The sequence below is a fragment of the Diorhabda sublineata genome, chromosome X (genome assembly GCF_026230105.1).
Source record: "Diorhabda sublineata isolate icDioSubl1.1 chromosome X, icDioSubl1.1, whole genome shotgun sequence".
Lineage (NCBI taxonomy): Eukaryota > Metazoa > Arthropoda > Insecta > Coleoptera > Chrysomelidae > Diorhabda > Diorhabda sublineata.
In genome coordinates this window covers 30492253-30516851 of record NC_079485.1, presented here as the reverse complement: position 1 = coordinate 30516851, position 24599 = coordinate 30492253, and the positions used below count along the sequence as shown (strand labels likewise).

Here is a 24599-nt window from a genome sequence, read left to right as displayed (position 1 = left end):
TGAGTTATTATTCTTATTCTATTAAGTCAAATGATATGAGAGGATTTCTTAGAGAATACATAAATTCATTCAGTTCAGTTTATTAAAATTATAAATATTTGTTAGCAACCTTTTTTTCGTGTTTTACATACATATTTGTATCCCGCATCTTTGTTAGTTTTGGAATATTTTTTTAATTGTCAGTGATATGTATAAATTCGTTATTTATGTTTTTGTGCATACATTTTTTATTTTTATTAGAATAAAAACGTTTAGAATTGTAAGAAATAGTCATAAGTTCGTATTTGAAATAAACCGATAAAATAAATATGTGTACTTTTACTTTATTTTCATATCTTATTAGATATACATAGTATTTAATATTAAATAGAAAAAAACATGAAGATTAATGACTAAAGATGTAGAAATTACATATAGAGAAACCCCATTTAGCACATTTATCGACTGGATGCGATTTAAACTAGAAAAAGCAATGCAGGGTTCTAAATTAATTAAAATCGTATAATCGCATTAGAAATATAAAGCCATCGAGCCGATATAAACGCGACAAAACAGCCTAGCACTCGAAAACAATGGGTATGAAATGAAATTCGATAAAAAAGATTTAAATCATAAGATTGAGTGATCCTGACCCTTGTTTACATTGCCGCAGCAAAGCCACTAATCGAATTACGTCCAATCAGCGAACGTACAAGTCGTAATTAGTAGTGACGCAGTGAGGGTCCGATAATTTAATATATCGTAAACCAATAATACACAACATTGTCATTTCAAATACTATAAAAAGTAGGTGCAATATCGAACTTAGACAACTGAATTTTTAAAAATACATTCGTCTCTAAATGTATAACAAAAAATTTAATTGTCAATTAATTGCATATTAAACTTCAAATTATTATTTGTTTTACGAAAATCGTCAAGGAACAAATTGCAGTCTTTGTTCTATAACTGTAGTGACAACAACCTCGACACTGTTCAAGCTCTATTTATTCATCAGAACTGTATGCACTATATCAAGCCTTAATACTTCTTTCGGATTTACTCGGTACCCTAAAATCCATACAAATCACCTACCCTGACCATCCAATTATTTCTAAAATCAGATCAGAACTTAATTTACTTAATTAAAGGTACAACATTATCTAGTTTGGATACCATCCCATATAGGAACTTATGGTAGAGAAAACCGTAGAAAAAGACATAATGGAAACTTTACATAATTAATGAGGGCGAATATAAAATTCCAAATAAAATAGTGCGTGGGAAAACCAGTGAAAAAGTACGATAATTAAATTAAACGAAGTGAAAAGGTTTAGTTACCTAAAAACCATCAAGACCAAGTACTGCTAATTCGACTACGCCTAGGCAACTCAGGGCTATCTCATCAGCAAGGATCCTTGACCAAAATGCAACTACTGTAATGAAATACTTTCTGTGAAGCACTTACTTAGTTTCCGCAACCAACAACGAAACAAAAGGCGTAACTTCCTTCTGGCAAACTACGTTGATCTTGGAGGATCCTCAAGTTATGTGCATAATTTAAAAGAGTTTTTAAAATCAGTCTCTTTATTTAATAGCCAGACCTCGTATCAATTTTTATCAATATCTAAATGTTTTCGATTATAAATGGAGTGAAAATGGACGAATCTAAATTATATCACAAAGTTGCAGTAGCCTGCAATTTAGTACTTCATTTACTCATCAAAAGATGGCAATACGATAGCTAATTGGAAAATAAATGGAATAAATACTTATATCAGCCTTTTTTGAACTATATGATTCTTTCAGCATTATATATAAACGATAGTCAATTATTCTTCGTCAAATTGATTTACCAAAATTATGATATAAAATAGGTCAATTCTAGATATGTCAGATAGCTCATAGATGTCACTTGCGTTACAATGACAAATGAAATTAAAGTACCTTCACATGCTTTAGCTTCCAAAAACAATACATTGATGAAAACGCCTATGTTGTGTTAGGGACTTTCGGATCGTAATGTTGTCATGAAGTTGGTGACTTAGTAACTTTTTAACCGACAAGAGAATTGTTTTTACTAAGCGGGTGGAGTCGTTTTATCTTAAGGTATAGCAACAAGTGTGTGATAATTGAAAAAATTGAAGAAAAAACATGGGTTGTGCGGTTAGTACAACTGGAGAAAAGGCAGCCCTTGCTAGGTCTAGAAAAATAGACAGGGATCTGCGAGCAGCTGGAGAAAAGGCTGCTAGCGAAGTCAAACTATTGCTTCTTGGTAAGAGAATGAGCTCTCCGATGTGTTTAAAATTAATTAAATTGTTTTTTTAGGTGCTGGTGAATCCGGGAAGAGCACAATAGTTAAACAAATGAAAATTATTCATGAACTAGGATATACACAAGAAGAATGTGAACAGTACAGGCCAGTTGTTTATAGCAACACTATACAAAGTTTAATGGCCATAATAAGAGCCATGGGACAGTTGAGAATAGATTTTGCAGATTCCAGTAAAACCGTAAGTATTTAAAAATTATTATAAATTCCAGGCACATACATCAGATTACATAAATATAAGGCTTATCAGTAATGTCAACATGTTCCTGGTATCTTTATCATATCTAATATTTTGAATTAGTGATTCATAAAATCTGTATGCCTGATAATTAAAACAGGATTCAGCTGGAAAATTGTGTTATGAATTTTATATTTCACTGATTCATGCTTTTCAAAGAAATATGATAATTTTATGATGAAATATAGTATTATAGTACTGGTCACAAATCTTGCCTTTGTTTGTTATAATAAATATACTTTACATATTTATTTTGTTTAAAAATAACTTTGAGTAATTCTTCCAGTTACTTATATATATGAGGGCACCTTAGGTTTTTCCAGCTTCATGCTCCCAATTTTTTGATTTCTAGCAATGATGTAATAGTTTAACAATAAATTTCAACTCAATTCAGTTCAGTACTGAAAGGGTTTTCCAAATGAATATCGATCAGTTCATCTGACAGTTTTGAAAATGTTGCATCTAATTTTCTAACTGTTTGAGAACAGTTTCTAAATAATTATTTTAGTACATAGTCATAAGCTGAAAATGAATAGACTAACTTTCCCAATATTCTGAATATCCTTCACTTTTAATACTAATATTCCAAATCCATATGATTTAAAGTTATAATTACAGAATGAAAAATTAAAAAAATATAAGTATGTTTGTAACACATACTAAATTGTATTCATTTATTTATTCTATTTCAAATTTTAGAGAAAGTAGTATTCACACATATTATTGTGAGTGTATATTTTCATTACCATTCTTATCTAAAACTTTCTACTGTTATCAGCAACTGAATGACAGTATTGCAATTATTCTAGCTTGATATATTTCAAATCATTTGAAAATTGTAAATTCTGTGCTCAGAAACAGTTAGAGCCTTTATGAACTGTTTTGTGACAGTTTTTTGTTGGGTTCTTATAAAAATAATTAATATTTCAATTTTCAATTGATTTCCAAAAGTTGTTTGAGATTATAGAAGTTCATAGTGAAGAAGTAATGAATATTTTCCTAATTTTTTCTCAGTTTGATATTGCTGAGTGTATTTGGGAAATCATTTTGAGCTATTTTCTTATCAAATTGGAGAATCAGTACTGATTGAATGATTACTCCTGAATTCTGTTCAAAAGCATAATTCCCATGCTAATTATCTTACAGATTTATATCATTTATTTCATGTAGGAAATTGCAAGACAGTTTTTCACTTATGCAAGTTCTGCAGAAGAAGGTGAGCTCACCCCTGATTTGGTAATAATGATGAAAAAGCTATGGCAAGATTCTGGTGTACAATCGTGCTTTGCTAGATCCAGAGAATATCAATTAAACGACTCTGCAGCTTATTATCTCAATGCCTTAGACAGAATTTCCCATCCTAATTATATTCCATCACAACAAGATGTATTGAGGACCAGAGTAAAGACTACAGGGATTGTGGAGACCAACTTTTCTTTCAAAAATCTACATTTCAAGTAAGTTAAATTGATCATTGTATGACTATATTTTAAAAAACTATCCTGATCAATGTGCTTTGTGAAAATTGATAATATTTTAGCATTACAATACTTTACTGTTTTCGCATCTATTTTAGTTTATTTTATATTAATTTTACTCTAAAAATAATAAGGCAAGTATTATTTAAAGAATTTGATTTTAGAATGTTTGATGTTGGTGGACAACGTTCAGAAAGAAAGAAATGGATTCATTGCTTCGAAGGAGTTACCGCTATCATTTTTTGTGTAGCATTATCTGGTGAGTTATTTCAAAAGTTTTAGATATGGCACCAATAAATCTTTGGCTTTAATAAAATTTTTTTGTATCCAAATTAGAATTTGCCTTTTTGGAGCAAATACATGTAAAAGAATCATGTTAAAATTTGTTATAATGTCTAAAATTCTACATATTTATGACAAAAATAAATTCTAGTTCTAAGAAAAGAGACTTTATATTTTATAACATTTATTGTGTTAGGTTATGACCTGGTACTCGCCGAAGATGAAGAAATGAACAGAATGGTGGAATCTATGAAGTTATTTGATTCTATCTGCAATAGTAAGTGGTTTGTAACCACTTCTATAATTTTGTTCCTTAATAAGAAGGACCTATTTGAAGAAAAAATAGTACGTAGTCCTCTCACTATTTGCTTCCCTGAATACACAGGATCGAATACATATGAAGATGCTTCGGCCTATATAAGGATGAAATTTGAAAATCTCAACAAACTGAAGGACCAGAAAGAAATCTACACACATTTCACTTGTGCTACGGATACTAATAATATACAATTTGTTTTTGATGCTGTCACTGATGTAATCATAAAGAATAATCTCAAAGATTGTGGCCTTCTCATGTAGATTGACTTACACAGGGTGTTTTTGATACAGGAAACATTTATTTATTACTACGTTTATTGTTTATTGGCTTCACCCTGTATACTGTGCAATATTCTTCTATATAGTGGAAGATACTTGTCAATTAGTAAAACATCGAAGCCATGAAGGTATGTAAATAAAAATGAGGTTGTACCTAATAATTAAGTATACAGGGTGATCTAAAATGTTTGTCAATTGTAAACTAATGCAATTTACTTGAATCTGGCAGCTGTTAGACAAAATGAAAAATTGTTAATATGAATTTTTGTTTACCCTGTCGATGTTGATCTGCACCTAAAGCTAAACAGGAAGTGAATATTATTTATCATTGTAAAGGAACCCATACATATTAAAATTACTTAAATAAGTTTCAGTTAATTGTAAGATCCAATAGTTTTGTACTTATCATCTTGATTTTAAATGATCCTATATTTTCAGGGACTCAATTATAATTTATGTATATTTTTTTAAGTTAATTTAACGCCATTTTATATTACATACAGATCAAGTTTAATTTTGATCATCATGACAGCAAATATTTATTTTGGGTTAATTATAAATGATTTGACTAACTGAACCTTTCTTTTTGTTCAAACTACATTCTGAACATGCTGTCCACTACTAACCACTACCCTAACAATAACACTATCTGATTCTTCTAGTTTTTCATAGGTTATTAACTGGCTTGAAGAACCAAACAGTGTTGAGGGTTGGTTTAGTGGTAGTAAACAGTGTTTAGTTTGATTAGTTGGTTAAAAATACACTGTTGTGTATGGGGTCCCCTTATAGTGGTGGTCTATTACTTATTTTATTTTTTTATATTGCTTTTTTTGTAAAACTGAAGACTTAACTAGCCAAACATTTGTACTTCAGTTAAATTCGCTTCATGTTGAGTTTCAAGACTGATTTTCAGTAGGAAAACAATTCAGTAAAAGCCCGACTGAAACAAACTTTTTTTGGAGGGTCATTAATCGAAACTAAAATCATTTTTTCATTGGTATTTCATATATATTAATCTTTTTCTCGCCTAAAATTTTGACATCTCGTCAAAATATTTTATAATTTATTTTATATTTTATACCATTGCATACTGGTGTTTACATATTATAGTCATATGTATATTTCATTTTTTAAAAATTATTTCTACATCAAAATTAATGGTTGCCACACACGTTACGTTTCACCTGAGGGGTCTACCTGTGCTGGTACGTCCCCTTAAACGCTATCAATGGTTGACCTGCGCAGGTAAACCTGTGTAGGTAACATTTCCTGTAGACAGTTGAATATATGAATTACTTTTATGAAGAAAACAAGAACCCCGATTCTTTGTCACTCAAAAAGACTTGAAGAATTCTGGAAAAGAATTATTTCGAACTACGCTTATATTCGAGTTTGTTATTAATTGTTATAAAATATCAAACTTTAATTCGTCTACAACAATGTATGTACAACTAGCGCCATTTTGGTGGGTTTTCTATAATAAACATATGAAATTGTTGTAGAGGTTAGATACATTATTCTGTTGGTTAGGTTATTCTTCTTTTTTTTAGTAATTCGTGTTTGTTATCAATTTCATTTGAAACATTTTAAACTCAACCAATTTTCAACTTTTGACTTGTCAGTATTATAAAAAGATTTTGAGAAACCATTTTCTTGGAGAGATTGATTTTCAAATGTTATCAGTGACATAGTATACTGGTTTTGAAGTGGGGACTTCTGAGTTGATTTTTTAATGTTTTGTCTTGTAACCATGTATTTTTGAAAGTTTTCGAATTTTTATTTTTATATCTATCAATATTTTAGGTATATAGCATTTTTTTGTTCATTTCATTTCTCGTATTTATGACTAAATATGACGCGATTACTTCGAAACTTACGTTCGTTTCTTTTATTTCAGTCGATTTTTTGAATCTACATTTGGTATAATTTTTCAGTGGGATCCATATTGATCTAATTATTTTGATAATATACAAATTATTTTTTTGACAATAATTTGACTGAAGTACACGCGCTGCTCTCTGTTTTTTAGTAGATACTTAGTTTTTTTTTATTAATTGGAGCCATATGACTTATTTAGTAATAACAATCATTCCTAAAAAGACTTTTCATATAACGATATCTGCCACATAGCAGTATTCCAAAATTTGACTCGAAAATTTATTGTATTATAATGTAAAGAGATTACTTAGTAGAATTTAAATTTTTCCGAGTTGCCATGTTGAACATTTTTTAATTATTTACATTCAAATGTGCCTTCTGGTTGACAATGTTCGCTAAATAGAGTAACAACCAACACAATTTATTTATCTACTAATAGTTTATATGTATTAAAACATTCATTGGACTAGAAATTGTAAAGACATAATGAAACTGAATAGTACTAAGCTCGAAGAAGAAGACTGCATATTTTAAATAGCCCAAAACTGAAAGGCCGTCCGCCCACGACGCAACTGTTTTGAAAGAAAGGTTGCAAACCAGTTGATCTTGCAATAGTTTGGCAATCAAAATAAAACTTTTGAGCGCACACGGATACGACTCGTAATCAGTTGCCAAACCATTGCAAGATCAACTGGTTTGCAACTTTTGTTTCATAATAGTTGCATCGTGGGCGGCCGACTAAAGGCTGCAGTGAGGACTCATGATCTCGTAGATAAATTTTGAATGTATCTACTATAATATATATCCACTGAAGTCTGCGTTTATTCAACTTTTTAATGACATTCATACACAAAACTGTAGTAGAAATTATATTGTGGCAAGGTTGTAACTCTATATATATATATATATATATATATATATATATATATATATATATATATATATATATATATATATATAAGAAATGATTAAATGTTGTAACTGTTATACCACTTTGTAGAAGAATTGCTTGTTTTCCACTTGTTCCACCTTTACTAGCTCCTCCGTGATCTTGATCCACTTGATTTAAACTGTATTCTACTATTTTCCTCTTCCTGTTAAATCACGAAATATTCAAATTTTGGAATTTTTAAGGTAAACTAAAGAAAAAATTGATTAAATACGAGAGTTGTATTTCAAATTTTTACAAAAAGTGAAACAAAATGGAAAAAAAACCTAATATTCGCTGTTGAGGTCTATATATTTCTGTATACACTTCTGGAAACATTTTTTTCAACTCTGAAGCTGTTATAGGAAAATGGTTTTGAAAATATTCAACAGCGCATCTTTTGTTTGACTGTGGGAAGTCACTAGGCAATAAATAGAGTAAATATGGACAATGAAACATTAATTCGATGCAAAATCGATTGTATTACAGACTGCAATATTTTAAGGGATGTCTCGGGATGACAATCGATTTTAACGGATCTTCCATTTATACAACTGTTCTCTGATGGTCCTTCATTACCAAAAATTGCACGAATCGATTCAATGATTTACGTGTAATTTCCATTTTTGCTAAAACTTGCTTCTTTTAAACGTTTACGCCAATTCCTAAATTACCACTAACAAATTTTTACTAATACAGTGGTGCCACAACTTTATTGGAATTTCTGAATCATATTGAACACACTGTTTACACCAACACACACGATTACACTGTCTGACGCGTGTATTGGTGTAAACAGTGTGTCACAACTTATGACGCCACATACTGTTTGATTGTGATGAATTAACAAAGCAACCCTCGTAGATAAATAGAATGAATCAAAGGGAATATAGATTTGGGTTACACTAAAAAAAGAATATAACTAATTTATCGCCTTATTTATGTATTATCAGAGTTGAATAAATTTATGAAGACATCATTACAGAGAACAATGACAGTCATCTTGAAATTGCAACACTGTAATCGTGAAAAGGAAATTTAATTCTTATACGCACTTTGGATTAACAAAAGTTAAAAATAGAAAATATATAATAAAAAATAGAAATTGATCTATAATTTTCTTTTTCGTTATGATTTTTTAACAAAAAATTGTCAATGATTTTATGTGAAAAAAGACCTAAGATCGAGATAAATCATCACGAAGACATAAAAAGGTCTAAGTAGTAATAAGAAAATTACAATTAATTACAAAAATTGAAATTTGGCAACATCGACTCGTCAAAAATTAATCATTGCATATGAAAACCCCGTGGATTAGGATTAAGGATTGTGCAACGCGACCGAGGTGGATATACAAGGAACAAAAATTTTTTTTGTCTTATGGCGTTCTTCTATTTATTTCTGATTTTTTATTCATTTCAAAATGTTAATAATTAGGTTTAAATATCACTATATTTTTTTCTATAAAGTGGTAAATTTGAAGATATCATTAATTCAAATATGTCAAGTAGTATTACAAAATGTTTCTGGTCTCATTTTCCTTAAAATAAGGGGTGGATTCAAAGGGTTATCAATTATTGCAACCACTAATATCTGAATGAATGATATCTTGCTTATGTATTTGTTCATTAAATAACTATTGTGTGTTTGATTCCATATATATGTTGAATGTTAAATGTTTTAAGATAAATCATACCGAAACGCATACACTGTTATTTTATTGTACCTATTTAATTTCTTTGTATTAATTTTTTTTTATTTTTCAATAATGAATCACAATTTTACAACTGTAGCTGTTAAGTGTATAAATTATATATTTTGTATGATACTTAATAAATTTATTATAAATATTTTTGTTTTTAATTAAACTAAAATACATAACCTCACTTTTCTAGTGTAGTTGTTAATTTAACAAATGGTAAATTAAATAACTTATAAAAATAATTACCACAGGATGATGTTATTCAAGGGTTTGTTCTTGGTAGCTGCACTGGTAGATCTAGTTTAGGAAGTGTACACAAAGCATTCTTTGTAGCAGAACCAGCGTTGCTGTCGCTGTTCTTAGCAGCAGAGCAAGAGAACTAGTTCACTGCAATGGGTCTAGAGTCAGTTCAGTCAGTACCAATTCGTTTGCCATTATATAAATACTACAAGGCCTGAATCACATCAAATACAACAATCAACAAATGCTCCATTGCTCTCTGGACTATATCGTTCTGTGTATCTGATCGATTTAATTCTATACACTCATGAACTGGCTTGCACCGGTCCAGTTCCAGTCTAGCTCTCAAGAACAAACCTCAAGCCAATCAGACATCTCGCCTTGAACCTTGTAGCGTTACTAAAGCGGGGTTCTTACTAGTCAGTTAAACTGAATGAATAATAAACGTGAGACACCTGTTCGTTAAAAATGATCATCAGTTTGGTACGTTTAGTGAAAGTACATTTGCTCATGTTGTCTGATTCATTATCGAAAACGCAGGCAAATTGTAAGGCTTGCCAAGTGTTAAAACCTCTTACTGGCCTCTCACCGATGACGTGGTTTGCAGTAATTTCCTTCTCCACCTGCACCAGTAGCATTCCAGGTCGCCTGTGATGTATATAATGTCTAGATGGCGTCTTAGCTAACCTTGCATGATTAAAGGGTCAATCACCAGATGAATTTCGTGACTATTTAAGTGGAGCAGTTGTCTGGCCCATCTGTGTTTTAGCTCGTTTCATACCAGGTTTTTCCATCCAACTCTGCAGGGTTTGTTTTGCGAACAGACTACTGAGAGATATAACACTTTTGGATACAGTATGAATGAGTTCTGGGCACATTGGTGGATTTGTTGTCCTAAAGTTTCCGTTGTAGAGGGTTTATCAATTTTAAGGTATTTGAGGGGTTTAGGTCGCATAGTATGAAATCAAAAATTAATGTAAACCTCAATAATATTTATTATAAATTAAAACAATACAGAGGTAAAATAAACAATAATACTAAATATTTTAAAAATAAATAGATTCATAAATTTATGAGCAAAAATAGATAAATTTAGTATATAAATATTATCACTTTTCCACATTATACAGAGTGTCACAACACTTTTTTAAATTCACATATTTGACACAAATTGGTTTAATAAAAAATATAGTTTATAAATTATAAAAAGACATATATTCAAACTAACAAAACTAGTGTAGTAGCACCTAAAACAAAACTACATATTATATAATTATACACGTCGATTTTGACGTTTTTTTTTACTTGTGCTATAAATAAATCGATCGCTGTTGAATCGCCCAAATAGTTCAATTAAAAAGGGTAATACTGTTAAGCTATATAAGCTTTCAATTATAATTATTCACAACGTTTGTAGATTTAGATTACCATTTGGGGTGTGGTAAGAATATGCAGTCCCGCGTATCTATCATGGTTTGGACAACGTGACGTATTATGAAAATCTATGATCCCTTCACAACAGGCTTTCAGTTTTCAACAAAAATACGATTCCGTCCTGGGTTTGGAGTACGGTTAGAACAGAGCGAAGAGGAATAAAAAAGACGATAAGTTTGCTAAAGCGGGGACAAGCCCGAACCCTTCTATCGTATCAGCTACAGTACAATGGAAAAGAAGATAGATAGGACCAATTATTGAGACAACCTATAGGGGCTGAGACAAACAAAGACTCTTCTGGGAAACTATAACCAGAGTAGATCTGCTGAATGTATCAACCTAAGTAGCCTCAATGGGCACCTGAAGACGCTAGACCTAGCAGATAATGCAGATTTTGTTGCACAGAGGACGAAACCTCTTTCCACATTCACTTGAAGTGTGAAACACTAAGGAACTCCAGAGCACTACACCTGGAAGAGTATGAAATAGAGAATCTCTGTAAATTGAAGTCATCCCACTTTCTAGACTTTTTAATAGGAGTGGGTTTCAGACCGTAGTATGAGAAGAATGCACGGATCGGAAGTCAGTCTCGTCCAGGCACATTTCTACCAAGAGAGAATAAACAGAATTTTCACTACTGGGCTGTAAATACTCCCATAATTATTCAAGACTACAACATTCGGCTAAAGTGACATTGTTTATGCAGTATCATAATTTAGTTTGACGAGTTTCACACCTTATATTTGACAGTATAAATAACTAAAAGTTATTGTAAAATACTGGTATACTAAGTATACTAGTAATAATGAAAGAAGAATTGAGGTTATTTTTGTTTTCGAAGTTTCCAAAAATATTAAAAATTATATCTGGCATACTTAAAGAAGTACTGCCGCCATATTTTCATGATCTGTTACTAGTAAAGTAAGCCACAAGTTTAACAAAATATTCTAAATCAGGGCCCCCAAATCGAAATTAGTTTTCCTGAGCTAGACATAGACTAAAGCGCATTTTGGGGGTTGATAAGGTTTAAAAATCGACCCCATAAGTCCATATTTGGAACTTTCAAGTTACAAGTTGTGTCACATTGTTATAATAATGACTAATATGTCAGTATCATTGTATTTATAAAAATCGATAAGCGTAGACAAAACAGAGTTCCAATTTTAGCAATTTTAGCAGATGATGCACCATCTTTAGTTGAATGCCTGAAGTTCTGGTAATCACTGTACGATTCAAAGACAGTATTTAATAGCTATATATCAGTACCAATATTCGAAGCAACTCTCGGATTGTTACTTAGCTATGTAAAAACCCGAAGAAGCCTTTACTCAGTTGCTTTTGCACATTGAAGATTGATGTTTATAAAGATAGTAAGTTCCAGTTGTAGCACCATCTATGGTTGAATGCCTGAAGTTCTGGTAATCACTGTACGATTCAAAGACAGTATTTAGTAGCAGTATCTCAGTCTTAGTCTTTACAATATTGTCTACAAGAGTCGAAGCAACTCTCGATTAATTACAGAGCTATGTAAAGAACACGAAGATGTCCAAGAAGTCTTTACTAGGTTGCTTTCGCAAACTGAAGATTGCTGGTTATTACTGAGAAAGATTTTCAACAATATTTGACTCTAGGTTGGAATTATAGATTATTAATGGCTGCGCAAAGAAAAGGCTTATTGATGGTCGCCGATGCCTATAGGACCGTATCGGCCGAGGCAGTCCAGGTTATAGCAGGATTCCCACAAATTGATCTCATGATAGCCGAGAGATGCTTTCTATATAAAATAGGAGGCAGGTTAGCCGATAATAGACGAATGGCAAGAGAAAAAACATACAAAAAGTGGCAGGAGAGGTGGGATAGTCTGGAGACGAAGGCCCAGTGGACTAAAACCTTGATAAGAGATATAAGAAGCTGGGTCATGTGCAAACATAGAACCACTTCTTACTACATCACGCAGGTTCTGACGGGACATGGTTCGTTCGGCACCTTTACTAAAAGAATCCATAAGACCGAGGATGACACATGTTAAACATGTGGGCAAAAGGACGACCCGGCCCATGTCCTCTACGAGTGTGTGAGATTATACACCAAAAGTATATTAATTTGCATCTGAAGATGGGGATCTTAATTTTTTTAAAACAACAAGTAATATCGGCCATTTTAGGTAAAATTAATTTTTATAAAAATAGTTATAGTTAAACAAATTTGTCAAAATGACAAGAGGTTATTTCATCATAATGTCACTCATTTGGACGCATTAGATTAAAATTGAATGGTCAATAAATTAACAAAGACAAAGAGGTCAAGCAGGTGGTCAATTCTGGTTACAGCATTGGAACACAGTACTCAGAAAAATTCCATCATCATACCTAACCGAAAATGTTTTTTTCAAATTGGTATTGAACTGAGATATCAGTTTATTTTGGGAAAAGTTTTTTTTGTCTAAAACAGTTTGAGAGTCCCTGTTTTGTACTAAAATAACTATTAGCATTTTCGAGTGGTCCTAATAAGTATGCCAGTATAATAATGACAATACTTCGAAAGAAAAATTAAGGATTGGATGATTTGCTACACTTTGTATACAAAATATCGAGTAAGCGTGGTTGAAATTTGTGTCAAATATGGCTTGAACACCCGCAAAATATCTATGAGTCGCCCTGTATCCAAAAATTAACTATACCTAATATAAAATATCAGTCCATTGACCTAAAACAAAAAGCGTGTTAAACTGGACCTCCAATATCATATTGGTAACGCCAAGTTAGGTACTGTGCAGCTTCGGTCATGTGTCGCAAGGAACTTGTGAGGCCATGAAGGTGTCGTTTGAAATCCTGAGCAATTCGTTCGACTTTTCCTTCTTCTAGAGAAGTTTCGTCGATTCCTGAATCGATTTCGTTGCTTCCAGATTCTGAATCTGTGTCACTGAGAGTTGATGATGAGTTCGTGGAAGTCACACTAACAGAAGAGGGTCTACGAATGTGGCCCTTGACTATTGGAGTAGTTACTGAAGTTGCCGGAGCATTTCCTGAAGGTTTTACGGGTTCTGGGACTTCGCTTTGTCCTCCCCATAGAAGAGACTCTTTCACACCATTCAGCATATTATAAATTTCAAATAAATCAGTTGAGCTGAGAAGTTGATGTACTGAATGAGAGGATTTTGTCTTTGGATTCTGTCCGGCTGGATCTTGTTCATCTCCAACTTTCAGATCCATTAGCCGACAAGGCACTAGTATGGTTTCATCCATCTTATTGACGGTTTTAACGAATTTCTCCATTACGTTTAGTACGCTTTGGTTGGAAAATTCGGTATCATCGTGCCGGGCTATACGGCGAAGGCAGTTTCTGAAACAAAAAATAATAAAATCAGCACAATAAAACTTCGAATCATCAGGTCGATGACCAAGTATGACGGAATAATTTTATAACTACATTTAATTTACAAACAATTTCCAAAAAATAAGGTGTGTGAATCCCCACTCAGCAATTAACTTCAATGATGGACATTTCTTTTTTTTATAATATGACGATACAAGATTTAATATTTGCAATGTTGCCGAATTTATGTATTCTAAAATAGGCTTATATTCAATTCAGCAATGATCGCGTTTTAAAAATTAATCCATTATAGCTTCTCTATTATGATGTTTTTCAATATTAGTTGGAATTTAATTTCAAAAACACTTATGCAGTGAGTTAAAGTTAAAAAACTAATCTGTTAAATCCACCTCGATAAAAAGTAATGGGAGTTTTTACTATAGACACACACATTTCGGGACATACTGTATTTAACATCGGCGAGTTTTTTTTAATCGATTGTATACTTTTTTTAATTATATATAATTCAAATATTAGTCGGTTTGTAATATAATTTATAGATGAATAAACTTAGTATGGTATTCTGTATACTATTCAGACATTCTAAATATGAACTGTTTTATTGCCAGCACGTATTTATTCACCTTTCCTAAATTTTAACCCATGTTGTTTGGAAATCTCGTTGTGTAACTTCATTCGTATAAAAGTATTTGACAAGGTCATTATTCATCTATTTCATTTATTTTTGTAATATAATCTTAATATAGATTATTAAGCAATGAAAAAATATTTTCTGTAGATATTAAATAAATTGAACAAAATGTAAAATAATGACTATATGGACCGATACTGATGTAAAAATTCCCTATAAGCATGGGTGCATTTTAACTTTCACTCTCCTTTCAGTCCATTTTTACTTAATTCATTATTTGTATTGTTTTTCCTTTCTTATTACATCCTGTACTCAAGTTTTTCTGTGTTTTCCTTCTTTTCTTTTTTTGGTTCTGTCACTTTACTTTTATTTTTTTAGGTGCACTCTTTGAGGTCATACGAGTTTCAAACATTTTCTTTCCTACTGGTTCCTGTTTGAGCTTTTCTCATTTCTTATCCAGTCCATTGTCTATTTTTCTCAGTTATTCCATATCTGCTGCTAGTATTCTACTAATTTTTTGCTTAACGCCTTGCGTCATATTCTGGACAGTGTGATTGTCAATTTTACAAATTTTTTTTAATATTGTGGTCTATAACTTAATTCGTGCGTTTTTTTTTAAATTCGAACGTTTATTTAAGAAAAACATGTATAATAGTATTATTCAAAGTATTGTCCATCTGAAGCTATTAACTTTTCCCATCTTTCTGGTAATTTGTGGATCCCGTCCCAAAAGAACTGCGCCGGATTGGCAGCCAAGTATGAATCAAACCAATTTTTGATATTTTGCTCTGATGTGAACCGTATTCCAGTGAGGGCGTTCTGCATCGACCGGAAGAAATGGTAGTCAGAAGGGGCAAGGTCTGGGCTATAATAAATCGGGTGAGGTAAAACTTCCCATCCACTGTTTTCCAAGTAGTTTGTATTTGTCTTACATAAAAAATTCCGGAGGGAGTTATACGTAAAGGATAACGCATCCAATCACTGGTGCGCCATAGAAACAATCGCAATAGTTTAGACAGATTTTGCATCCGCCATATCCTCCAGATTGACCCTCGGAGATTAACGGAACTTGTGTGGTGGTAAACTACTTTCTTCGGATAATACGTGTTGAATTAATGGTTGTGAAATGCATTAGAAATGTGTTAACCCTAATGGAAACTATATTCCACTTCTTCCTATACTTCACGACCAGTTCCTTACGCCTGCCGGTGCAATATCTGCAACACTAGTTCCCAATGCGCATCATGTCAACCTACTGGTCGTCTTTTACTTTGTTTTCTTACGTATTAGAGCTTTCGGATCTCTTCTTCGTATACGTTGTAATCATTTAAGTCTTTAGATCGTTATCACTATATCACCCACGTTTACCTCGTGATTCATTAATCTTCTTAGGCTTTCTTCGCCTGTCTTGATAGGTCTAACTATGTTCCTTAAGATATTTCTCGCCAAATTCGTCTTTCCTTATCAGGCACATAGTTTCTGCTCCATATGTAATGACTGGTTAAGTTCTGTTTTGTAAATTCTCAATTTAGTGCTCATTACATAACTTGGAAGCTCGGATTCTCTTTAACTAAGATAGAGATATCTCAAGTGGCGAATGCTTGAAATTTTAGGAATTCCTATCAGGTCGAAATTCCAATTTCGTAGGTCAGGCAAGGTGGTGATAATAAACTAATTATTCTCTTAAGTATAAATAAAATAAAATTTATTTATGATTCAACGAACGATTAAATAACTTAATGTAATTGTATAATGTATAAACAGTATAAAAGATAACGTTTCTTACTGATAAGTACCTGTATTTTTAGATTATATCACCAATTATGTCTGGTAGTACCAAGTATTTTTTACAAATACCATGCGAAACTTTCAATTCGTTAATTATATATAGTTATTTAGTAGAAAAAAAAAATAAATAAAATAAAAAAGTTGTCACATATTTGTCGATTGTAGACTCAAAAAATGTTTGCTTAATTTGTACATTCTTCGGGCTTCGACTTGGTTAAAAATCAATGAAACTCATTTCTGAATAAGCCATTGAACTGTCGACAATTTCCGGAATACTGAATTAAAAGAAACTAAAAATACTTTTGCCCAAAGATATTTAATATTGAAACTACGAAGCATTTGTTGAAATAATGTCAAGGTGGATGTCACAAGACGCAGATTTGCTATTAAATATCTCTGGGGAAATTTTGATAATACAATTTTTGCCCACACCACATCCAATTATCAAATTTCAAAATAATACACTTTAACAAATTTCTCTTTTATATTGTCAAGGGAAGGTCGAAACGTTGTTTTAAAAACTAAAAATAGTAACTTCAAAAATAGCCGTACCATCAAAAATACCCCGGCTATAATGTGAAAAAATATGCATCCACCAGGAGCTTTGTCGATAGAAAACGTTGAGGGCGACCTAAAAAAACCACAACTGCTGAAGATAAACGTAGTGAATTCATCAGTAAACTTGATCGAAGAGTCTCGAGCCCAAGATAGCAGCTCAGATCAATAAATCTGCCTTTGAGTACTTCTACAGTAAAAATTAGATTGGGAGGAGCTGGCCTTTTTGAGAGAGAGCGGCAGTGGAGAAACCTCCTTAATCCCTAATCCAAATGCTTGAGCAAATTGATTGTATCATGCGTGATCGATAGTTTAGAAACTTTTTTTCTTTTTGTGGTTTCCCCCCTTTACAGCAACCATTTTTAAGGCCAGGAAGCTCAAATCTACATTTGATCAAAAGATTGAAGTGTTGATTGAAGTACGCTTGAAGCTCCCATCAATCGGAGTCTCAAGCATTTGATCAAGCCGCTTGATAGAGTAGGGCCTCCTAAATAGACGCGTGAAGAATGGGACAGTTATGGAGTGATGAGTCAGGCTCGGTGATGTTTTGGAGAAAGGGCGACTGGAGACCTGTTGGGATTCTGCAGAAAGAAGGCTATAAAAATATATGGTACGTTCTGAGAATTTATCTGCCAGCATGACAACCATCCCAAGTATTCCTCGAAGCTGTGCAAGAAATTGTAAAGGAAGAATGTATTGGAAGTAATGATTTGGACGTCACATTCGCCTGACTTCAACCCGATTGAGTTGTTGTGGGAGAAATTGGACAGGAATGTCAGAGAGCAGCGTCTTATTTCCACTTCACATCTTTGGGATATTCTGAAAAACGAATGGAACCAAATAGACGATTATCTCTCGAAATTATTACAGAGAATGCCCAAATTGTGCACCGAAATGATAAAAGCAAATGGAGAGTTACATTGCCCAAACTATAAGGTGGGCAAAATTTTTGACCGGTAAGAACCTAACCAAAAACTTCGGATTTTTAGTCAAAGGGAAGTACAAGAGTGGAATAAGTTTGAGAAAGTTAATTGATGATTAGGAATAACAAGATCAAAGAGGAATTGCTAAGGAAGTATACGCATGATCGCTTTACAGACGCACTATTGCTTGCGATTAAAACCGGATATATCTAAACAACATGGAAAGTAAGTGGTTAGACAAAGAACAATTACCAGAACCTGTTGCAAACAGAGCGGAAAGTCTTGTTGTGGGTCTGGTGGAATTATGAAGGATTAGTTTACCTCGAAATCATTCCAGATGGTCGATCTATCAATTCAAAAGTATACAGTGGACAGCTCATGCAAATAACAGAAAGCATGTCAACAAGACAATGCTTAACGACATACTGCAAAAGTTCCGCGGAATAAGTTCGGAGAACTAAGTGGTATTGAAATCCTACAACATCCAGCATTTAGTCCGGACCTTGCACCGTCAGATTACTATTTATTCGGATTATTCAGAAAAAAAAATGTATGGAGAAGAGACGTTGAAAATATAGTGCGAGACTTTTTTGCATATAAGCCCAATGAATGGTTTTGCTATGGTCTTTAAGAGTTTGTTGAACATTAGGTTGAAACCATAGACAATCATTGGTTATAATCGGAAAATTAGAAACCGATATTATTTATAAGGCACACTCTATATTAAGAGATGACTAATTTAGAGTAGACCAGATGGTTACTCAGCCTACTGTATTGAATAAAATAAAATCAACAGATGGGAAAATCTTTGGAGGGACTAAATTAGAGGGAATTGAGGTATAGTTTTTCTATTTACAGTTGCGGAATCAGTTTCTACTGTATAAGGAGTTATTTATTAATATGCAAAGTTATTGAATAAAATATACGGTTTACTGCCCTAATTAAAAACATTAAAAGCAAAATAACACGGTGAATCTTAAGGTTAAATGCAGAGTATTGGTCGCGCGGCGTATCAAGTCAGAAAAGTAATAAATAATTTTGATCATCGCTCAAAAGTAAGTTTGAACATTTTGTTTTTATTTCTGCAAATAATTTAATTTCGTTAATGATTTTTGGTTTGAAAATTCGTTTTCCAGAATAAAATCAGAGGGGGTATAAAAAGGGCTGTTTGAAGAGTAGTATATCATTTTGAAAAAATGCATAATGTCAACCAATTATCAGACTGTTTCGATTATAAGATATTTGACTAGTTTATACTGCTCTATAGATGTCGCTTTTAAACTTATATAATAATAGAACATTCGATCTTTTAGTGAAAAAATATTATTTTGTATTGGCACCATATGTTTTTTTACATCGGGCACTTATCAGCCGATGAATTATATAGTTAGTTTCATTAATGAATATGTTTAATTCCACGGTAAATATTTTTTCGAAGATAAAAGACATCAGCTTTCATTTTCATTACCTTGTTATCAGAACTACGTACAATCGAACTATACAAACTCATTATGTGATTACTATTTTTTATATGACTTACTTTTGAAATTATGCGATTAATATATACAAAGCCCTTCAAGGCTGTAACTAGTCAAAATATGTATAATTAGAACCTTCTCCCTCGACTAAGGGCCAATATTATAACCTAGGGTAATACTGGAGATGAAACTAAACTCTAGTTTGAACCAAGAATAAAAATTCATGTTTTCGTTAAAACCACAACAAATTAAAACAATAAATGGGGATATTTGAGGTTATGCTCTAAGACGAATTACTTTCCGTTTCCTCGGCGCGTCGACAATATTGATAATTTCTTCATCATCATTGTTGAGTTTATCAAATTTTCAATAATTTTACCAGCGGTTTAATGTGACGTTTGCAGTGCACCGAAATAATAAAAGCAAATGGAGTTACATATCGCAAACTATAGGGTGGGAAAAAATGTTTTACCGGTATGTCAACTGATCAAAAACTTTGGATTTTAAGTTGTTGTTGGGCCTTATATATCATAATGTCGAAATATTCATTTTAACCAATTCACGACGTATGATTGACATACGATTATTCAACATGCATTCACCATGGTGGTTTATTAGAACGAACATAAATATAAAAAAATTCCCTTCTTTACATTTAGACATTTACTTTATTTTTCCATCTGTTTATGTCCTCTGTTATTGCTCTCCACTCAATTATTCCCACGTTTCGACTGTTTGATGTCACCTCATTTAACCATTTGTTTTTGGTCTGTCTATTCTATTTTTTATCAATATTACTATATAAATTTATAGTTTGTACAGTTGTGGAATGGCAACGTTGTAATACCATAAAATAGGAAGAGGAACGTTGATACTACCACAGATAAAATTCAACAGCTTTCTCGTGATCATAGAGTTAGAAGTTGTGAAACAAAATTTCAGGTTTCTTCGAAAATAGAGACAAAATTTGTTTCAGATTTTGCTGAATTTCTGTAGAGAGGGGTTTTTGATACGAGAAGTTCGAAAAAGATATCGGTTGCTCGGAAAATAAATTATTATAGGCGGAAAAATAAGACAGATTCATTCTATTCGGAAACTAACATCATTTTTGGATTTTTTTTTTATAAAAATACATAATATTCCATACTTTCGCAATTTAAGGTGTATGTTCAACTATTATTTCAAAAAGGGAGAGCCGGCTCCAAAGACTTTGCTGCAGTTCCATCTGCAGGCAAAGATTTTCAAACAATGAAGAGGTTATGTCGGCAGTTAATGGTTATTATAAGGAGCTTGAGGATTCTTATTATAAAAAGGTGTTTAGAGCTTATTGAACATCGTCGGGAAAAGCGTATGGAGCTTTTGTGTTTTCTTTGTTTGGCCAGGTACTTCCAAGACCATGTTCTTATTTTCGGCATATACAGCAAAAATGATCTGGATTGTTGAAACTTTTTTTTAAACAACGAAAATTGTCATTAGTTAACATCCCCCACAAACACCGCGCCAACACACAATAAGTTAAATTTTGTGTTATTTGTGGTTAACAAGTTTGGAGCATAGCTAAAAAAATGTCTTTTTTTAGGTAGAAAGTTTCTCAAACAACCCTTACATGTTATTATTCATTCTCTTACTTGAGCTCTATATTTGAAAATCATATTATGCTTCGATAAAAAAATGCTTTTGATAATGATGGCATAGAAACTATCGATCATCGTCACGTGATAGACTTTTTGCTTATAAATTCTTTGAGACTCGTGGTGAAGTGCGCCGACTTATTTTCCGGATTCTAAACGTTTTTGTATTAACTTTTACATTAGTTCGTGAGTTTTTAAAAGAAAGGTTTTCACTGGAAATCTTACCAATGCCGAAATTTTAACTTGAGTTCCGTAAGAGGCAGAGATTGTTAAATAAACTGGGGTGGAAAAAATGATTTGATTCAATTATATCTTTGATAATAATGGTTAGCATAAAAACTATCGATCAACGTTGAGTGGAACGGACAGTGATGGAAATATTCACAGCAGTCTGATAAAAAATTATTTATAAAACGAAACGCCTACATCAATTAACGATTGAAATGATTTTACGATATCTTATTTAATTAATCGAAAGTTTAATCATTTTTTATTAATAAAAATAATCTTATCTCAGTTCAATATGAAACCGTGTAGATGGTTATGAAATTTAGTATAGTAGTCGAAATGGTACCTTATAGGACCATCAAGGATAAAGATACGTAACTTCGCATATAATATACAACATTAAGCAAATCTTTTGTATTTTGACATTGAAATAATTATTAGTTATTCATCAGGTATTGAAATTTTTTTGTTTACAACCAATGGGATTGTGTAAAAATAACTTATTCTCTTATGGTGAATACCCAATTTTTTCAACGATAATGCGAAAACAGTTAAAAATATATCTACAGCACTGACTAACACGTATAAGGTCATCTGGAACGTATTTTCCGATTCTTACTTAATATTTGAATAAAATTTTTATTTGCGAAAAAAGTTTATTCAACTACATTATTACTCTTGACCTATTGCCGCTTTTTCGGTAGTTTTATATTACCATGGGTGTCAAACGCCGCTAGTGGCCAAAAAGTGAGCGATATCTTCTACTATTTTCATAAAAATAATATTAAAAATACAAAAAAACTGAACAAGACCAATGGGTGTATAGAAAATTCCCAATCTATATTATCTAGGTTTCGAGATCTTTCATTCTTTCTGTCTTCTGCCTCATGTTGCCACCCACTGATCGCAAGTCTCTTCCAACTTCCTCCAACCATGTCTTGCTCTCTTGACAAGAAGGAATATCATTAAATGTTTGAACTCCTACTACTACAGTCGTGCGCATAAAAATAGAGTCGCTTGCTCGCGGTCGAAAGTCTCTAGCATAAAATCTATAGCTTTCATTATTTTTTTTGATTGAAGTTTCTAAAATCCATTAGTCTAAGCTTTATTGAGTTATGTTTTTGGTGATGAACAATGAACAACAAAAAGAATTTGCAGAATTTCTAGCCCGAAGCTGTCGAAGAGAACGACGTGATCCCCTGAAATTGCCCTAAATGCCCGAACCATCCAGAAACCTCCTCCAGAAGCAACACTGCGTGAATCATTCTCAAGGTCTTCTGTAGTCCAATTAACATGTTCTCTGGAAACTCGTAGACGAGTTGCTTCGTGGGCTATGATTAATTTTGGACCAGAAGCTGCGCTTCTTCTACCTGTCCAGCCACTCACAGCCACTTCTCCCATGTCTCTGCGCTCCTGATTGACTTAAACACTAGTGAGTGCCCGATTTCTCTTCTAGCTTCCTCCAACCATGTCTTTCTCTTCATTGGATCCCACCTTCTTCACCTTTGAGTACTATTTTTACCCTTCTACCTCCTTACTGATTACACTGTTTACACCACCACTACACCAACACTAACAATTACTCTATCTAACGCGCATTTCGATTACAAAGTTATCGTCTTCAGAGATTGAAGGTAAACTGTTTAACTTCATTCTCTGTAATCGTGAATGATGCTGAAAACAGTGTGTCCAGTATGAATATCGCCAACGGATCCAGAAATTCCAACTTATCTCTTATTTTCTGTCATTCTACCTCTATGTCTGTGCTTTAATTATATAATTATCTGCTTGTTCTCCTTCTGTATTCTCCATCTTATTTAATTCCACCCTAAATATTTCTTAGCATCTCACATTCCCATATTTTTGGGAATGTGAGATGCTCTTTTTTTGTTCATTGCCCAGGTTTCATATGCGTAGCCTAATTATTGTTTGGTAGATTTTTATTTTAGCTGTTTTTGATACACTTTTCGATTTTAACATTCCTCTTACTTCATTCTCTTTTGCTATTCTTATTTCTATTTTTTCGTCTCTTTTATTTGTAATTAGCTCCATTCCTTCTATTCTGTATAATTTAAACTCGAGAGCATGAATGGTTGAGGAGGAGTTCGAAGTTATAGATTGAGATATGTATATAGAGCGCTACCTTCATTTTCTGGGGAAAATTTTGGTTATTTAAGTTGTTTTTATTAAAAATAACAGGACATAAGGTGTTAATTAATAATTGATAACTAACTAATAACATGTCAAGATCTCTAATATTGAGGTTGACTATTGTTAATTTGGTGACTGAAATAAAGCGGAAGTAGAGACATATTACCGGTACAAGTTGTCGATAATGGACTACAACGTAAAGTACAAGCTGAGTTTGTATAAAAAATGTTGAAAATTTGTTTTAACAAGGAATTGTACAACTCATTCAATACAATAATTACCGGTCTGACATACTTTTTGTAGGACATGTTTATATAGAATTATAGTTGACATCACTAACACAAACATCGAAAATGTTTATATTTGAACATAGACGTACTAACATTTTGAAGCTATATAAATTTGGAAATTAATATTAAAACACCAAGTGACAGAAATTACGCACTCGTGTCCGAATGAACAAATGCTGCAATGAAAAGCCTTCTGTTACTTATAGTTTACACATTTTTTTTTCTATTTCGGCTAGTATTAACATTATTATAAGAAAAATTGTTAAAAATATACATTACGGTGATTACATCGTAAGTGGTTGGTTGGTAGCACTGATTCATGTTTGACAATCGACTAATATTATTCGAATTTAAAAGTTAATTCAGATATAAAAAACTATAATTTACACCACCATATTATATTGGGTTGGCAACAAAGTAATTTTGCTTTTGTAGTATAAAATAACAAATAATAGTTTTTAATCAATTATATATTTTCCATTTTGCTCAATGACTTTTTG

At 32.3% G+C, this 24599-nt stretch overlaps 2 protein-coding genes across 2 annotated transcripts in view; one reads left to right on the top strand and one right to left on the bottom strand.

Annotated features, from left to right (window-relative positions):
• The first annotated feature begins 2030 nt into the window (after positions 1-2030).
• LOC130450774 (guanine nucleotide-binding protein G(i) subunit alpha) lies at positions 2031-7661 on the top strand. Its single transcript, XM_056789397.1, has 5 exons — positions 2031-2254; positions 2308-2492; positions 3720-4006; positions 4192-4286; positions 4506-7661. The coding sequence occupies exons 1-5, from the start codon at positions 2134-2136 to the stop codon at positions 4886-4888; spliced, it is 1071 nt and encodes a 356-aa protein (XP_056645375.1). The 5' UTR covers positions 2031-2133; the 3' UTR covers positions 4889-7661.
• A 2970-nt stretch (positions 7662-10631) lies between these two features.
• Positions 10632-24599, bottom strand: part of LOC130451169 (mid1-interacting protein 1-like) — a 30398-nt gene continuing 16430 nt past the window's right edge. The window contains exon 2 of the mRNA XM_056790001.1: positions 10632-14430. Coding sequence (XP_056645979.1) covers positions 13812-14430 — 619 coding nt within the window. The 3' untranslated portion in view covers positions 10632-13811. The remainder of the gene's footprint in view (positions 14431-24599) is intronic.